The 19,135-nt window shown below is 39.2% G+C and overlaps 1 protein-coding gene across 1 annotated transcript; it reads left to right on the top strand.

The window, feature by feature from the left end:
- Positions 1 to 927: 927 nt before the first annotated feature.
- Positions 928 to 6,602, top strand: LOC107294630 (ras-GEF domain-containing family member 1C; the record flags this gene model as incomplete). Its single annotated transcript, XM_015823878.1, has 3 exons — positions 928 to 1,107; positions 2,386 to 2,508; positions 6,465 to 6,602. Coding segments are annotated over exons 1-3 (441 nt in total), but the record flags the coding sequence as incomplete, so codon positions are not given.
- Between the last annotated feature and the right edge of the window lie 12,533 nt (positions 6,603 to 19,135).

The raw sequence follows: 19,135 nt of genomic DNA, 5'->3' as shown, positions 1-19,135 counted from the left end.
GGGGGGGGGGAAACAAGTCCCTTTGATGAACAGTTCCCGTTTTGAGACCTGGGATAGGAAAAATGACCACCGGAGCAGTTCTTCCACCGGGCCGGGTTCGGGGCCGGGTCCAGGCTACTGGGCCACATCCTCCATCTCTCACCGGGCCCGCTGCCTGCAGGCCGAGCCGCCTGCCGAGTCCGAGGCCACCACGGCCTCCGAATCCTGGTCCATCGCGGCCTCCGCTGTCATCGAGGCCGCAAACCAGGTCCGGAGCAGTTCTTCCGCCGGTTCGGATCCAAGGCCCGGTCCAGGCTACCAGGCAACGACCTCCATCTCTCGCGGCCTCCGCTGTCACCGAGGCCGCGAGCCAGGTCCGGAACAGTTTCACCGGACCGGATCCAGGATAGAGTCCAGGCTGCTGCGGCCTCCATCCCCGGTCCCGCTGCCCACAGGCCAGACCACCTACCGAGGATGGTGGTTGTGCATTACGCTAACCTTACAAGATAACCCATTGTGCCCGGGGCAGTGTGTGTGTGAGAAAGCAGATTGGTTTATCCAAAAATGTTCAAAGCTTTTATATCACAGGGAGAGTAAAATATGTTTCCCTTGTCATTTCTTACAAGGTTTATTATAAGAATAAAAATATCCTGTTATTAAAAGACAGCACTTCTTAACTCCTAATATGGTTGAATCTTTTCCAACAACAGCAACAAAAAACCTTTCCAATAACATGTGAACGGCAGGATGAAAGGGCTGCAATGAAGCTTAAGACTGAGAGAAACATGGTCAGGGATATCAATGGTGGGAAAGTATGTCCCAGGAAGTTTTGCAAATGCAAGTGTTTCCATTCATTCACTCGTTCGCTCATTCATTCCCAGGCTCTGATGTAATTTTTGGGTGTACCTTTGACTGATTTTATCTGTGCTTCTTTTGTTCCAGAAAGGCATGCCCCAAACACTGAGCTCTGCCAGCATGTTTACTTCTTGTGGCTTCAGCCCTCATCACCTCCATCCTTCCAAAGAAGATGATGAAGGAGGACTGATCTTTCAAGATGGGAACCTTACCTCAGCATCTCTTGATGCTTTAATTCAACACCTTATACCTACAGCTGACTACTACCCTGAGGTAAATATTTGGTTACTGTGAGCTGCCATTTGTTCTGATGAATTGGACCATCACTTTTTGCAAGCTGTCAACAATTTTTAAATTAGGAAAGTTTCTTTTGACGCAGGTTACAATATACAGATAGTCCTCGACTTACAACCATTCATTTAGTGACCGTTCAAAGTTACAACCACAGAGAAAAAAATGACTTAAACCGTTTTTCACACTTACAACCATTTCCGCATCCCCGTGATCACATGATCAAAATTTGGGCATTTGGAAACTGGTGTGTACTTATGATGGATGCTGTGTCCTGGAGTCATGTGATCACCTTTTGCAACCTTCTGAAAAACAAAGTCAGTGGGGAAGCTAAGTTCACTTGATCGTGTTAACAACTGCAGTGATTCAGATAACAATTGTGGCAAGAAAGGCTATAAAATGGGGCAAAATTTATTTAGCAACCGTCTTGCTTAGCAAAAGAAATGTTAGCTCAATTGTGGTCATAAGTTATGGACTACCTGTACAGTAATGTTTTTTGTTCCACTTGCCTCTGTGTCAAATTTGTACCTTTTTACCAGAAATATAAATTAATATGCATGCACTTTCCCAAGCGTCACTATTCTGTAGGGGCTTTGTTTGTTTTTGATGACACGGAACTCTAATTCACAATGATAAATTAGTAAAAATATCTCTGACTAGAGAACATCTTAAATAGTTATTGTCCCCAGTGTCAGTGGGAACACCACCAAGAGCAAATAAGTTGTAAACTAGCTAGATGTTATTCCTATGTATTAGCCAAAACATAATCCCAATTTCTGAAAAGATACTATACAGAACATAGCATGATTTATCATTCTTAAAAGACTCCTGTATTGAGAAGTAGATATCTTGCCCATCCATTTTTAATACTTATATCTAATGGCCATTGATTTGCTTGTCTGTTCATATGTTTATTTTATAGTATTTATATCCTGCTCCTATCCCAAAAGCATCTAGGCAATAGAAAATGTCACAAAAAGAAAACAAAAACTCTAATAAGAATTTTTCTTAACTATTAATCCTTGTTAGTTCTTATTTCTTTATTTTAAAATCTAATAAAGTTGGTTAAAAAAAATCACACCAGATACACCAACACAGTGTCCCCTGTTTATATACTGTCCAGATAGATTGAAATTGCAACCACTGTATTCTGTTTCAGAATAAACCACTGAACAACCTCCTGCCTTTGAGAAGAAATTTTGCATATTTAGTTCTCTAGCCAGTTGTTGTTAGATGAATGTTCCTGTTTCCTTTCCTCAGAAGGCCTATATCTTCACATTCCTGCTGAGCTCAAGACTGTTCATTGAACCACATGAACTTCTCTCCCGGGTTTGTCACAAGTGCATTGAGCAGCAGCAACTGGATGACCCAGTGCTGGATAAGGTTGGTACGTTTGATGATTGCAGATGCTAGGATGAGTAAGGGTAGCATTCACAGTGTGACAACAGGATTACAATATAACAAGAACCATGGTGGCGCAGTGGTTAGAATGCAGTGCAGCAGACTAACTCATTGCTCGCTTCCAGGAGTTAGATTCTGACTGCCTCAAGGTTGACTCAGCCTTCCATCTTCCGAGGTCGGTAAAATGAGGACTCAGATTGTTGAGGGCAATATGCTGACTCGGTAAAATGCTTAGAGAGGGCTGTAAAGCATTATGAAGCGGTATATAAGTCTAAGTGCTATTGCTATTACAGTGCATTTGGAGAAAGCTTCCGATTGTACCTGTTTTCTCTATTTCCCTTGCTACATATGTCCCTTTGTCCCCATGGAGAGTTTTGTAATCCTAAGGGTTTGGCATGTTTAAATAGGGCCTCCATGCCTGACAGCAAAACTCCAAGTAGCAAGAACAGCTGTAATTCAGGTATCGTTCTTTCCTCCTTTTCTAACTTTCAATCTTCCCAGGTGATGTTCCTTTCATTTTTTGGAGCCTTTAGGATGCCAGGGAATAAGAGTTAGTTGTACTCTTTCATGAGCTGGTATTCCTGTGTCACTTCTTATCTACTTTTGTCTTAGGTTTTGATTAAAAGCCGGCCTTTTTTAGGTAACCCATCACTGTCAACTCCCCAGAGCAGGATACAATTGCTCACAAACAGTACCCATGATGGTTAGACGCTAATACATCTATATTTGGAAGTACTGCTCTCTGTCTGGTGCCCAGATAAATGCATTTGGGAATGGTTTGGCTGCAGTTGTCTGATACAGATGTAGAGAACCAGAGCCACACGCAGCCTTTTTTTCCCCTGTAGTTGTTGGAGCCCCCCTTGACTGTAATTGCTGAAAATTACTGCACTGTTTCTTGCCATTTTAATAATGGAAGTGCAAACAATATAATAATGTAAGCCCTCAAGTAGGTTTAATGTATTTAAACCAAATTCAACCCAAAATTCTGCTTCCCAAATCTCAAGAAAAACAAGCAGAAATTCCTGCCCCAATAGGTGTAGTGCTGTCCTGATGATTTTACTTGGTCACCCTGCTCTGTACAGCCCTCATGCTCCCCCAAAAAGTAAAGCCTGGTTCTAATGGAGTGCAGAAGGCCTATGTTGAAATTGTCCCATTTGCTTGGTCTCTTTGACTAAAATACCCTTCTAGCATTTTCAGCAATAAGGTACGGGTAGTGCTCAACCTACAACCATTCATTTAGTGACCATTCAAAGTTACAACCACATTGAAAAAAGTGACTTATGACTGTTTTTACACTTACAACTCTTGCAGCATCCCCAGGGTCACGTGATCAAGATCTAGACACTTGGCGATTGGCATTTATTTATGACTGTTGCAGTGTCCCGGGATCATATGATCGCCTTTTCTGAGCTTCTGACAAGCATAGTCAGATGGGGAAGCCAGATTCACGTTACAGCCATGTTACTAACTTAACAACTGCAACGATTCACTTAACATCTGTGGCAGGAAAGATCATAAAACGGGGCAAGCCCCACTTAAACAACTGCTTAGCCATAGAAATTTGGGGCTTAATTGTGGTTGTAAGTAGAGGACTACCGGTACTTGTCCCTTGTCTCATTTTGAAAAACACAGTGCAACTATTCCAAATTTATTTCTCTGCATATGCTGAACTTCTCTACAAGAGCTAATGGGGTGCTTGTAAAACATTGGGAGGAATTGCTGTGTTGCCTCCTGCTGCAAAAGTAACAATCTCTCTTGCAGAATTTTAAAGACAAATGCATGCCTTACAAGAAAGGGCACCATGGACCGCCTTCACTTTATGTAGCTAAAGAAGTGGGTCCACGCAGCAGTATTTGAAATGCCAGAGGACTTAACTGCTCTTTGAAATTATAGTTACAGACATTTCTCCTCCTGCCACTCTATTTCAGGGTTAAGGGTGCTTTGTTAGCAGAAACATTTCTTTATAAAGCTGCATGCAATGGGTTGGCAGATTGTGCATTCTCATTTGGCAATTCTGCCCCTGAAAATAAGAATTGATATAAAGAGTGGTAGTAAATCTTGTACGCTGAACCTACAAATCTTATAATAATTGTTCATATTTAGACTCGCTGTGTTGTTAAATTCCTCAGAAAAATGTTAACAGCAGATCTTCAAAAATCACTTATTGTTAACATTTTATTGATCTTTATTATTCATTTATTAACAGTCTCCACTTCTTCTGTCTTATGCAGACATACAAACCTGTACATGTAATCTTGGAACAGAATAAATGAAATATATAAATAGCTAAAATGACTGCATTGTTGCACACCTATAAAGACATTAAATCCCTATGTCTTGCGACACAGACCAAGCTGCTGTATTCAGATGGTAGAAAATTTTATTTTCAGCAGCTAAGATCCCCAAGAGAGGGAGAAGATTCAGCTCTCTTCTAAGCAAGATGCAGCAGGATAATAACAAATGCAAAAATAGACTAGTTGCTAAATTGTCTTTCTGTTAAAGTCAGTGGAAAAATATGTAGATGTGTACTGCAAGGGTACATGATTTGCAGTGATGCTTTCCAAAGGAAGGTGTAAAGACCCATTGTAGCTTTTGGGCATGTGTTGAATTACCTTGTTCAGAGTATGGTAAGAAACAAGTGTTTCACTATGATAGGAGTTTTTTCATGCTTGTTCTCTATATACTAAGGATTTTTTTTTCATCTGCCCTGGATTATCAATACAGGTAGTCCTCAACTTGCAGCAGTTCACTTAGTGACTTCAAAGTTACAATGGCACTGAAAAAAGTGACTTATGACCATTTTTCACATTTGCAACCATTGCAACATCCCCATGGTCATGTGATTTACATTCGGATGCTTGACAGCTGGTTCACATTTACAACCGTTGCAAGGTCTTGGGTCATGTGAACACCTTTTGCAACCTTCTGACAAGCTAGGTCAATGGGGAAATCAGATTCATTTAAAGCTGCCGTGATTCACTTAACAAATGTGGCAAAAAAAGTTGTAAAATGAGGCAAAACTCACTTAACACATTTCTCACTTAGCAACATGAATTTTGGACTCAGTTGTCATAAGTTGAGGACTACTGTATTTTATAGGCACCTTGAGCAAAGTGGGAGAGAGAGTGCACCCTATTTCCTTGACCTTTTCAAAAGTCTTTAACTGCTATATTATGTCCAGTGATAGTTCCCTCGAAACCTATTTTGGCCAAATACTAAAATAGCTCTACTGACCAGTTTTGTGGAAAAGGCAGGAAGCTTCAATACATACAATATAATTTTGTTTGATTAAAGGGTACCTTTCATTTGGAGGCCAAAGCAAGGAAAATGTCTGTCTCATCTAGAGTTTCTATTACTGTAATGGGCATGTGTGCTGTTTCAAAGGGAACTTGCTGAAATGACTCCTAAAAATATTTTGGAAGTGACAGGGCATCATGCATAATCACAAACAAATGTATTAAAAACTAGGAAAAAGACTAAATTGATTTACAGCAGCGAGTTGTTAGATTCAAACGAAACCTTTCCAGGCTAACCGGTAGCTGTACAATGTGAACAGACAACTATTAGGTATAGTCAACGAAGCAATGGTTGAGAAATGTCATTTTTGCTAAATCCAACACAAAGAATATATATGCAGATTTAAATAAAAAAAAAGGTAGATTTTTTTAAAAAAAACAACCCAATGGATTAATGGAAAAATGAACTGAAATGTGATTATAAATTACTACAAAATTAACCCAGACGGGAAGTTGAATGATTCACTCATCCCTACCTAATCTAAGGAGATTTATCATCCATGTTAAGTTTATTGCACATATGTAAGCTTTCCAGGTATGCTGCAAATGCTTTAATTTTAAATTAAGGTCCTTTTCTCTCTCTTTATCTGTTGATGTACTTCCCTTAATTTTTCATCTTTCATTCCTTAACCTCTATTTTAGGCACGGATCAGAAAATTTGGGCCCAAGATTTTACAGTTATTAACAGAATGGACGGAAACCTTTCCTTATGATTTTCAGGAAGAAAAGATGATTGGATGTTTGAAAGACATTATCCACAGGATAGCTCCATGTGATGAGGTGAGGATGATCACAGGTAGGGATATGTTGGGAATTTATATAACCAAGAGGTGGTGGGTGCTGGATGGATGGATGATGTGGTGGGTGGTGATGATGGGGTGTTATTACCTGTACGCTACTCCAAAATGTAATAATATTATTCTGAACAAGCGATTTATATAGGGATGGTCAGACCTTTTCATGTTATTTCCAAAAGTATTTTATGACAGATGCCTATAAAAAAAGGCAACTGCCCTATCCTTGCTGACAACTGAAAAGTTTGCACTGGCTGGAGAATTTCACAAACGGCGATGCAGATTTGTTGTAAAAGCAAAATGCTGGGTCAAAGGGATTTTGGGTCCCAGCAAACTCATTCTTTGACCTTTGATTTTAAACATTCCTCATCTGATTTTGCTGTTTGGGGAAAATAAAACAGAAATAAGATCTTTTCTGTTTTCCAATAGAATAATCGCATGCATAAGAAAATAAACCAATAAAATAAAATAATAAAACATGGACACGGTAGAATTGATACGACCATTTTATAAAAAGAGACATTTAGAACGTATTCAGGGAAGAGAGTACAATCTAGAAAATGAATCTTACATTTGTTATATTCAGAATGAAAACCTTAAGGAAAGATGTAATTTCCAGCTTGAAAAAGCTGTATGTTTATTACAGTTTGGATGGTGTAAACCTGTTTGCATTACAAAGTAATAGAACTAATGAAATTAAAATTCTTTTTCACACAATGAAAAAGAAAATTGGGAGGGACCTTGACATGTTGGACAAACATCTTGTGGGCAGGGCTATGATTTCAGGGTGTTATTTTAGAGGTGTAGCATATAGGCCCCTTTTTAGGTTTTTGATGTGCTAAACTTAAAGCAGAACTCTCTTTTTTTTTTCCTGCCAGGAATGTGAAACCATGCCGTCATTTCTCAGTATTCATTGCCAAAACAAGCAGTTGACTTCTGAGATCTATAGGGCACAACAAAGGAGATAGATGGGTTGCATATTGCTTTAGGGCCATTTCCTCCTTATATAAATTAGTTTCAAATTCCTTTCCCCTCCAGTGATTTCATCCTTTCAGTCTGCAGTAGTTATCTTCCTTTTTGCCAGATTGTTCATGTTTAATTCTACTATCAGGCCATAGCCTTCATTTTCATTTGTAGTGTTCTATAACAAAGCCTGATTGTGGAACTTGAATACGGAAAAGTGGAAACAGACATAGATGCATAGGCACATAGGTGCATCTTGTCTATGACTGACAGACTGATACCACCACAATTGCAAAAATTGCAAAACCAATTGTCAGAACCTTATCGTGTAGTTAATTATCAGTTTAAACTATAAACAGGTACAGTAACCATCAGTCTCTCAGTAGAAGCTGAAGTGGTTTAATCAGGCAACATCCAGTCCATTATATCAAGGATAGTCACTTGGAAATGTGGGTATTTCCCTGTTGCTCCCTTTCCTTCCAGGCTGCCAAGCTGGAAAGATTGGGGAACTCTGCTCTAGAATGCACCCCCTCCTGCCTGGGAATCCAGATTACATTCCTTCACAGATTTATATCAGTAAGGAACTAAGTACTTAATTTAAATGCTTTTCTCCATCCTTATGGCTAGCAGCCTTAATCATATTCAACTCGTATCTTTCTTTAGCCCAGCTTGTGTAATTGCAATGTTTTCTAATTTTTTTATTTATGTATTTCAAGAGATATAAGGCTGCTCAACTCAGACAGTGAGACTCTGGGTGTTTTACAACAATAACAACAACAGTAATAATAATACTAGAGTTGGACCTTGGAGGTCATCTAGTCCAACCCCCTGCTCAGGCAGGAAACCCTATACCATTTCAGACAAATGGTTGTCCAATCTCTTCTTTAAAACTTCCAATGTTGGAGCATTCACAACTTCTGGAGGCAGGTTTTTCATACATAACATCAACTACCAAACAACCAATATATAAATACAAAATCTAAATATTGGGGTGAACTGCCCTAATCGGTGTTAGAACTGATCCCCAATTGAACCACCTTTTATATACCTAGCAATAGCATTAGGATGCAATGCAATGTGTCCACTCACCTATTTCTATCACAGTTATTTTCATAACTGGTTGCTTTCATCTCATCCATCTGGCCCACTTACCTAGTGATTTTCTGACAGCAGGAATGAGATGGAGAAGAGGTATAGATAGTTATTGCTTTTGAGGTTTGACATTCTTTTATGTTTGACACATGTTGATTCAGAAAGAACAGATAGGAAAGAAAGAACAAAAGAAAACCGTGATGAAAAGGCCGAGCTTTGTATTGCAACTCCTCAGTCTCTTCAGTGTAACCATAGGAACATGCATAAAGAAGTGCATTTTCATTGGCTGCAAGCATGATTGTCTAGTTTTGGGACTGCAGATATGGGTCTAGGATGATTGGCATTGCTAAACAGATTTGGCTGACATTAATGGGGCCAACATTGGGGGGAGACAGAAAGAAAGAAATACAGAGACTTTGATTATTAAGAACTAAATGAGATGGGCTCCTCTGAATCCTTGATAGGACCATTTTTAAAAAAACAGACTATACATCGCTGTGTTTTTGCATTTGTTTGTATTATAACCCTGGAAATTGAGCAATTTATACTTCACTCATTGGGTGAATGAAAGCAGAAAGAGAGTGACTAGAATGAAACATATCAAATTTATCTCATGCCCTTTCACGGATTACACCTTCTATTCCTGCTGTTTTTCAGACAAAAAGACACAGGCAGGGCTTCCTTCTTAAGTACATTTAACTCTGTTTTTCTTCTCACTTTGTCAGGCTTATGGCAAGGAGGACCTTCTTTAATGCTTTCATTCTGGATCCTTTTTTCTATTATTATATACTCAATATATGCTGTTTCTTGTCCCAATCTATGTAATTATCTGCTTTTCAGGATTTTACCTTTTTCTACCCAACCTTCCTCATTCAATGGCATTTTAGAAGGATCATGAAATCCTGACATTTATTTTTGGTTTATTTAATTATTGTTTACTCTGCCACCAATAGAGGTGTTTGCATTCAGGTTTATTAAATTCTGATTTCCAATCCTGCTGAGTAAGATAAAAACATGTTAGTTTTCTGCTTTGGATAAAATGACAGCCTTTGATTTATATCAAAGTAGGAGCTATGGGAGGTGATCCCCACAGGTGAGAGAAGGAATAGAAAATAACATTTTACCAATCAGTAGCAGCAATAACAGCGAGTACATTTTTAAAAAGTAAGTTAGGTTAGTACAGAAGTCTTTTATGGCGCATATGTACATATACTCATACATGCACATGCATACACATATTCCTAAAGTTGAGTTCCTTAGAAAAACTATTTACCCTGTGGATTTTTTTGGGATCAGGCCAGCTATAGAGGCCAGTCATTAAACAGGATCTGTCAATCTGAACAAAGAAAGGATGCGAGCATAATTATGAGAGTTCAAAGGAAGCAAAATACAAATGCTGCCAAAGTTTTATTTGCTGGGAGTTATTTAGGCAGAAAAAAACCCCAGATAAAATAAGAACTCTATAACATCTAACAAAACCAAAACAACACCTATACACATGGCCATCTCCAGACAGAATATACAAAAATTGAATTAATTATACTGATACAAGGAGATGGAAGAACTCAGTTCAAATAATAAAGGGCTGTAGTACAGGTCACAAACCACTCAGATTCAATTTCCAAGCCAAGCTAAAGATGGAAAAGTAAACCAACTGGTTTCACACTTGAATGTTGGGCATATACTCACCATTTTCAAGGAGAACATCAATTTAAAATCTTGAACTTCCTGGGAGGCAACTAAGGAACTATGGGGTGAATCAAAGTCATGAAAGATAGGCTGTCGAAGGCCAAAAATCAGAAGAAAGCAAACTTGATGTCAGAACAAACTGGGAAATGCCAGAAAGATAAATTAAAACCAAGAAAGACTAAGATCTTAGGAAAGAATTTAATAAAGAATTTCAGAAGCAATTAGAAGAGATAAAAAACCAGTATTACGATGATATCTGTAGAGGTAGGGAAAGAATTATGGAAAAACAAGAAACGTCTTCCAAAAGATCTCTGGATTCAGAAGGACGTTCCAGTCTCAAACTGGAATTTGAGGATACCAATAGACAGATAGTAACTGATTCAAAGAAGATGAAAATACTGAAGATGGATTACTGAAAAACTGTACAGTAAATGTATCGATATCCTACATACCTTAGTAAATGTTTTCTATTTCCAAAAATCCTTACTACTAAAAGATGAAATTAGATCAGCACTCTGGTCATTACCACGTTGAAAGGCTCTGTGAAATATGTACACAAAAATAGCCAAGGTTCTAGCAAATCACGCTAGCAAATCCAAAGAACAATACAGCAGCCAACAAATTGAGAGAAGTAATCTACCTATCAGTACCAAAAAAAAAGACTTAATGGATAAATGTTGATATACATGCTGGATAATTGAGAAAGCTAAAGAATAGCAAACAGAAATCAACCAGGGTCTTCCCCCCCACACCCCTTCCTTCTTTCATTTGGAATAGCAGATATATTTGTGGGTTATGAATGTGTCACTTTCCTTGATCAAAATCAGTAGTTAATTGGCTTTGGCAGGCCTATGCTTATTTGAACTAAAAAGTGCAATCTAGAATCAGATGTGCAGAAAAATCCTAGGGTCATTGAATTCATTATCTCTCTTGCTGATACTATTTTACAATAATACCTTGCAGCAATATTTTTTCCTGCTCGTGGTCCTATCCATTTCTTGAGGCTCCTTGCAGTGCTTAGAAAGGTATGTAGCATACTAAAAAGGATCTCTCTTTTTTTTGCCAAGAGTTGTGCTTTGCATTTTGAAAGAAAAGACTTAATTAAAATGTGAATTCCTAAGCCACCTGCTGGGGCTTGCCATCATCTTTAAATGCATTGTTGCTTAAGAATGATGTGCTTTGGCTTAAAGTACAGAAAACAGAAAAACAGCATCCATATTTTTTTTTTCTGCTGTGATGAATACTTTCATCTTATTATTCCACCCACCCTGCCACTTTTTTCCCAAACAGCATGGGATTTCTCTTTCCCGGTTTAATAACATTACATTAATTAGATTATTCTGCATTAGTGCTTTAGCATTTTTGATCTGGATGTTAAAAATAAAAAAAATGAAATTGGATTTAATATGATATTTTTACAGTAATACGTAACATGAACTATTTTTAAAAAAAGGAAATACTGCAAGTTAAATTTGTTTGGCCAATGGGATAGTTCAAGAAAAAGGACTTTCTTCATAGAATAACAAATGAAGCTCATCCTGAAATTGCTTAAACAGGGAACCAACCCCTGTTTGGCCTCTGCAGAATATTGCTGATTCAACTCTGACCAATAGATTTTGTAAGCGTTGTTTATATTAAAACACATGTATTCCTCATTCAAGGCCATGCCCTTCTTTTGCCTGTTTGAGAAGCCCTGCAATTGGATATATATAAGGATGTAAACAACAGGGTTTGGGTATGCCACCCCTATCCCAAGTATGTTCCATATATGCTTGCCCTATCCCTTTCCATTAGCCTTCTCTATCAGGAATAGGCAACCTGAGTTCCAGAACCAAATTGATCCTTTTATTGCCCCCTCAGGTTATACACCCTTACCCCAGGACTGTAGTACATTTTTGGACATGTATCCTAGTTTACCATTTTGAGGAAGAAAGCAGAAGCAAAAGAGCTTTTAAATTATTTTTTTTTGTCAAACACTGGGGAAATCAGGAGATTCAGGCAGTTCAAATGAATATAAAGATTTATTGCAAACTTAAGCTCTCTACAAGAATCTGAGCTACTAAGGATCAAGGGAAATCAGCAGGAATTGAGAAAGGCATTCAAGGTGGGCTGGACTTAAATCTCTTGTGGTCACGCAGGCATGACTGACGATGCATTTGACCCCCTCCCTCATGCTCAGTCTGGTCATCTCCTATAGTTTTAAAAAGCGTGCTTTACCCTGTAATCCAAAAAAAGGGGTGGAGGAATCCTGTGCCCCCTGTGATTATTGAAGTAGCTTCTAGTCATCCAAAGTTTGACCTCTTGTGCTACACATGATCTTTATCAGACTGATCGTGTTCAAGAATGTGCCAGTAGGACATATGTATCCTTCAACATTTGACACTTAGCAGAGGTGAAGGTGAAGGTCAAAACGTACCCTATACATTCGTATTCAAGCTTTCTTTGGTTTTTATTGCTGAACAAGGCCTTTCTCTTTTGTCTGTGTACTTCTTGTAGAAATTGGTCTCTATAACAGAGCAATTTCCATCCAGTGGGGATTTGGACTTTGTGTCAGACTAGATCCTGACACTGCTCCCACCCCTTCTAAAATCTATTTGGCCCCGTTCCTCCTCACTTTCAGGAAAGTATTATAACGTTGATTTTTTTCAGCAAGCCTTAGGCTGGGGTAATTTGTGCTTTCATTTGAATATAATTTTTGTGTGTTACTCCCCATGTATTTTTATAGTATTAAACTTGAATGAGAGTGAGTGTGTAAGACAGAGAGTGGAGCTATAGGAATCGCATTGGAGAAGAGACCAATAACTTAAACATTTCATAAAACATTTACCACTCAGTGAAGTATTAACATTACTGATTTTTATGGATATTTTAAGGCAGTGAAACTGCTGGACAGAAATGAACATTAAAACTTGAATACAATAGTCAATTTAATATGAACTCTAATACAAATTTCAGTGATCATCGGTTTTAGCTCTGAGGATACCTAGATTAATTAAATGTAGAATTAGAATTAGAATTAGAATAGAATAGAATAGAATAGAATAGAATAGAATAGAATAGAATAGAATAGAATAGAATAGAACAGAGCTGGAAGGGACCTTGGAGGTCTTCTAGTCCAGCCCCCTGCTCAAGCAGGAGAACCTATACCAGTGATGGCGAACCTTTTAGAGATCGAGTGCCCAAAAACCACCTCGTCCCTGCCCCGCCTCCACCTCTCTTGCCCGCATGGCCACCCACCACCTCCATGGCCTGCCACAAAAGATCGCCCAGGCGGCCCAGCAGTGTCATGGCTGCCACGCCTTCTGTCCGCACCCCACAGCATCATCTGTACGTGATGGGGCATGAGGGCGGAGTCTTGTCCCCGCTGCCCGGCTGCCATGTCCTTGGCTGCACTGCTCCACGCAGGCTGCGCCCAGGATGACTCTCCTCTGGGGGGGCTGCTTGTGAGGAGGGGGCCACGGGGAGTGTGGGGCTGGGGCAACGGCATGTGTGCCCACAGAGAGGGCTCTGAGTGCCGCCTCTGGCACCCGTGCCATAGGTTCGCCACCACTGACCTATACCATCTCAGACAAGTGACTGTCTAGCCTCTTCTTAACAATCTCCAGTGATGGAGCGCCCATGATTTCTAAAGGCAAGCTGTTCCACTGGTTAATTGTCCTCACTGTCAGGAAGTTTCTCCTTAATTCCTGGTTGCTTCTCTATTTGATCAGTTTTCAACCATTGTTTCTTGTTCTGCCCTCTGGTGCTTTGGTGAATAATGTGACCCCCCTTTTCTTTGTGGCAGCCCCTCAAATACTGGAATACTGCTATCATGTCTCCCCTATTTCTTCTTTTTTTTAGACTAGCCAAACCTAAGTCCTGCAGCAGTTCTTTGTATGTTTTAGTCTCCAGGCCTTTGATCATCTTAGTTGCTCTTCTCTGAATTTTTTCCAAACTCTCAACATCTTTTTTGTGATATGGTGACCAAAATTGGCTGCAGTATTCCAGGTGTGGCCTCACTAGGGTTTTATAAAGCAGCACTAATACTTCGTGTGATCTTGATTCTATGCCTCTGTTTATACAACCCAGGATTGTATTAGCTTTTTTGGCTGCTGCTGCACACTGCTGGCTCATAGTCAAGTGATCGTCCACTAGGACTCCAAGGTCCCTCTCAGTTACTGTTTTTAAGTAAAATAATGTAAAATGTAAAATAATAATACCCCCAAACTTAACAATGGTCAATAAGAAAGACATAGAGATAAAGGAACCAGTTCTGGCTACACAAAAATGAAGCCTTAAGAGTAAATGCATATAAGAGCAGAGCAGAGAAGTCAGCAACAGACAGCAAATGCCATCTCTGCAAAGAAGCTGAAGAAACAGTGGACCACCCAGATAGCTGCCGCAAGAAGATCACACAGACTGTCTATAAACAAAAACATGACAAAGTAGCAACAATGGAACATTAGATATATGCAAGAAATACTGCTTGCTTACGAATAAGATCTATTCCTGGACCACAAGATATAAAAGTTAATAGAAAATGAAGACACTAAAGAGCTCTGGGACTTTAAAATTCAAACAGACAAACATCTGAGAAATAACACCTGAGACTTAATTATTGTTAAGAAAGATGACAATGTCTGGAAAGCGAATGTTGCAATACTTGGAGACAGAACTAAAGAGAAAGAACTGGGAAAAATCACAAAATATAATAACCTGCAAGAAGAATGGCTGTGGCAAAAAAAGCAAAGATAATGACAATAGAAATAGTCCAATTCCAAAACATCTGAAACATCACTTGAGTACCATTGGCATTGACAAAATCATCACCAGTCAGTTACAAAAGGCAGCTTTACATGGAACAGCTTACATCCCGCAACAATCCGTTTGATATTATTAAGTAACAACATCTGCCTATCCCAGGTCTTTGGGAAGGACTTGATAGGAGGACAAAAATGCCAAATCCAGTCAAAATGCTTGGCTGAAAGTGTGGCCAACAACAACAATAATATAACGCCCTATAGAGTTCAGGGTGGGAAAGTAGGGCAGGGTTTTTTCATGTGCCATCTCAGAGGAAGAAATAATTAGAAATAGTTTCTGAACTGACCCTCGTTGCTCAAAACTATGCTAGGTGCCACTCTAGTTGGGAGCTTCAGTAAAAACAAACCATTTCTGGGAGTCAATAGATTTCATCACATTTCCAGTAGAAGGTCAAGACTGCTATCTCATTTCCTCTTTCTGGCAGTTGTGATGACCACTCCACAATTACCCATTTGCAGCCATCCAGAGCATCAGCAGTTCACGTCTACAGAATGCCTGTGATAGTATTTTCCTGTGTTCCTCTTAATGATATGTGGCTGGATGACATAATCCACAGAGGTTTTCTTTGTCTGTTGACCGCCTCACTAGTTACGTCAAATTGGCTGATGGCTTCCATATCAGTTGCTCCACAGAGGCTTATGTCCATTTTAAGAAGAAGATTCAAAGCATAGATGTCTGAGTCATTGCTTCAGAAGTGAATTTTCTTATCAGTGTTTAGAATAGAATAGAACTGGAAGGGACTTTGGAGATCTTCTAGTCTAGCCCCCTGCTCAAGCAGGAGAACCTATACCATCTCAGACAAGTGACTGTCCAGCCTCTTCTTAAAAATCTCCAGTGATGGAGCGCCCATGATTTCTAGAGGCAAGCTGTTCCACTGGTTAATTGTCCTTACTGTCAGGAAGTTTCTCCTTAATTCCAGGTTGCTTTTCTATTTGATCAGTTTCCAACCATTGTTTCTCGTCCTTCCCTCTGGAATACTGCTATCATGTCTCTCCTATTTCTTCTTTTTTTTAGACTAGCCAAACCTAAGTCCTGCAGCAGTTCTTTGTATGTTTTAGTCTCCAGGCCTTTGATCATCTTAGTTGCTCTTCTCTGAATTTTTTCCAAACTCTCAACATCTTTTTTGTGATATGGTGACCAGAATTGGCTGCAGTATTCCAGGTGGGGGTCTTACTAGGGTTTTATAAAGCAGTACTAATACTTCGCGTGATCTTGATTCTATGTTTCTGTTTACGTATATAACCCAGGATTGTATTAGCTATTTTGGCTGCTGCTGCACACTGCTGGCTATAGTCAAGTGATCATCCACTAGGACTCCAAGGTCCCTCTCGCAGATACTGTTTTTAAGCCAGGTCTTGCCCAATCTGTACTTGTACCTTTATTTTTCCTGCCTAAATGTAAAACTTTGCTTTTTTCCACATTGAAATTCATTTTGTTGGATAGGGCCCATTGTTGAAGTTTGTCAAGATCTTTTTGGATCCTGAGTTTGTCTTCTGGGGTGTTGGTTGCTCAGTTTGGTGAGTTCCCCTTCAATTCTCTCATCTAAGTCATTGATGAAGATATTGAAAAATACTGAGCCTAAGACGGAACCTTGTGGTACCCCACTGCTTCTCTCCATGTGGATGTGGTGCCATTGAGGACTACTCGTTGAGTACGGTTTGCCAGCCAGCTACAGATCCATCTGGTGGTGATGTTGTCTATTCCACCTTTTTCTAGCTTACCAAGGAGTAGGTTGTGGTCTACTTAATCAAATGCTTTACTGAAATCTAAATATACTACGTCCACAGCATTTTGCTGGTCTACTAGTTTAGTCACTTTATCAAAAAATGAAATAAGATTGGTTTGGCATGATCTGTTTTTAACAAACCCATGCTGGCTACTAGTTATAACTTTGTTTGCTTCTAGTTGTTCGCAGATCTGTTTTTTGATTATCTTTTAAAGGATCTTCCCAGGTATTGATGTTAAACTGATTAGTCTGTAGTTTCCTGGGTCCGTTTTTTCCCTTTCTTGAAGATGGGAACCACATCAGCCCTTTTCCAATCCTTGGGTACTTCCCGGTGCTCTAGGATTTATGAAAGATGTGGTGCAATAATTCTGAGATAACATCTGCCAGCTCCTTCAGAACTCTGGGATGTAATCTGTCGGGTCCCAGTGATTTATATTCGTCAAGGTCGGATAAGTGTTCTCTTACCATTTTCTTTCTTATTTTAATTTTTGATTCTAGTTTGTCTTTTGCAGTGGCTTTTTTTTATAAGTTGGGCTATAGTTTCTTTTTGTGTGAAAACTGATGCAAAGTATTAGTTAAGCAGCTCTGCTTTCTCCCTGTTGCCTGTTATTTCCTTCCCATCTTCTCTCTTTAGTGGACCTACAGTTGATTTCTGTTGCAAGTCTTTGTTCGTTCTGAGCCTTTGCTTTCCTGACTTCATCTTTGCATGTTCTGGTTGTCTGCTGATAATTGGCCTTAGTTATGTGCCCATCTTCCCATTTTTTTGTATTTGTCCTTTTTGTCTTTCAGTTTGTCAGAAAAATCTTTGTGCAGCCATTTTGGTTTCTTCTTGAATTTCTTTTTTTTCTTTTTCAGTGGTATTGTGCTGGACTGGGCTTTTACGATCGCATTTTTCAGAGTTTCCCATGCTTCTTGGGTTGTTTTCCCCTTTAGGATTTTCATCCATGGGATCTTTCCTAGGTTTTCTCTGAGTTTGTTAAAGTCAGCTCTTTTGAAGTTTAAGACACTTGCTGGACACTCTATTTTTTTAAAAGTTTTTGAGCTCCAATTCCTTTTTGTTCTTTACTGAGGGGTCTTTTCTCCCTTCCTATTGGGACCTCAAACTTAATTGTTGCCTTCACTTCTGTTGCTCGCTGCTCTGGCCTCTTGTTATTTTCTTTGCTGGCTCCCTTCTGTCCTTCAATGCTCATCTCTGCTCTGGTCAGGCCTGCTGTTCAGCTTTCCGGTCAGCTCAGGTGCTCTGTCTTGTCTGCTCCTCTCAGCTGGCCTCTCAGCTTCAGATATCGGAGAGCTCTCTGGCTCAAATTCTCTCTGTTGCTGCTGCTGCTGCGTTTCTCTCCCCCTCTCTCAGGTTTTGCCGCCTCCAATTCCTCACAGAGGAGGGATTGCTGTAGGCCTTTTGTCCTCTGCCAGACCAGGCTAGCAGGAGGCCGGGTAGTGCCTTCCCTTCTAATTGTCAAACCTTGTTAAACATCCTTCAGAGGTTTATGGAGAATTCAGGAGACTGTAAATGTACATAGGCCAGTATTAAATAAGATTTCCCTTAAGAGTCCCATCCATTGTTTAGTCTTGTCTTTATAGGCCATTTAGAAGCTTCATATGATTGCCTTTTCTTGCAGTTCAGATTTTCCAATCAACTTGGCTAAATTTTACCATTGAGGAGCATAATGTAAATGCTTTGATCAGCTTCATTTTAATTAAATAGCTTCGGGGCAGTAAACTTTTACCTATTTTATTTTATGTCAATTAGTAAACTATATTGGCAGACAGGCAGATATAATAAAACTATAGCTATAGTCAGTAATGTATCTTCTCAGATGCCAATTTCCATAACAGGTTTGTAGTTCTCCATATCTTTAAGGCTAGCATACAATTCAATAAGTAAACAAATATTTTTTGCATCCTTATATGTCTTCCAGATATTTTGTAATGCATTGCAGATCTATAGATTAAAATCAATTAAAGGACAGATCAAAGACGTCCCATTAAGAGATGGAATGCATATGAAATTACTGAAGAAATGTGTCTGTGTATCTTTCAATATGAGGTTGATTTCCAAACCACAAATATTTCATTTGTTTGTTTAGTCTGGAGAGCTATTATCCCCATCCAATCTTTTCAAAATATTGGGCATTCTTACATCTGTAATCAACAGCCTATTCAAAACAGAATTGCTGCTCAATTTTGTATTCTGATCTTCAGCACATCTTAAGAACCAATATTGATAGAATTAACCTCAATTAATTTGG

This window comes from Protobothrops mucrosquamatus, unplaced genomic scaffold (genome assembly GCF_001527695.2).
Source record: "Protobothrops mucrosquamatus isolate PMUCROS unplaced genomic scaffold, P.Mucros_1.0 scaffold2027, whole genome shotgun sequence".
Classification (NCBI taxonomy): domain Eukaryota; kingdom Metazoa; phylum Chordata; class Lepidosauria; order Squamata; family Viperidae; genus Protobothrops; species Protobothrops mucrosquamatus.
Note: the sequence above shows the minus strand (reverse complement) of the source record. Positions and strands in the feature narration are given on the sequence as shown.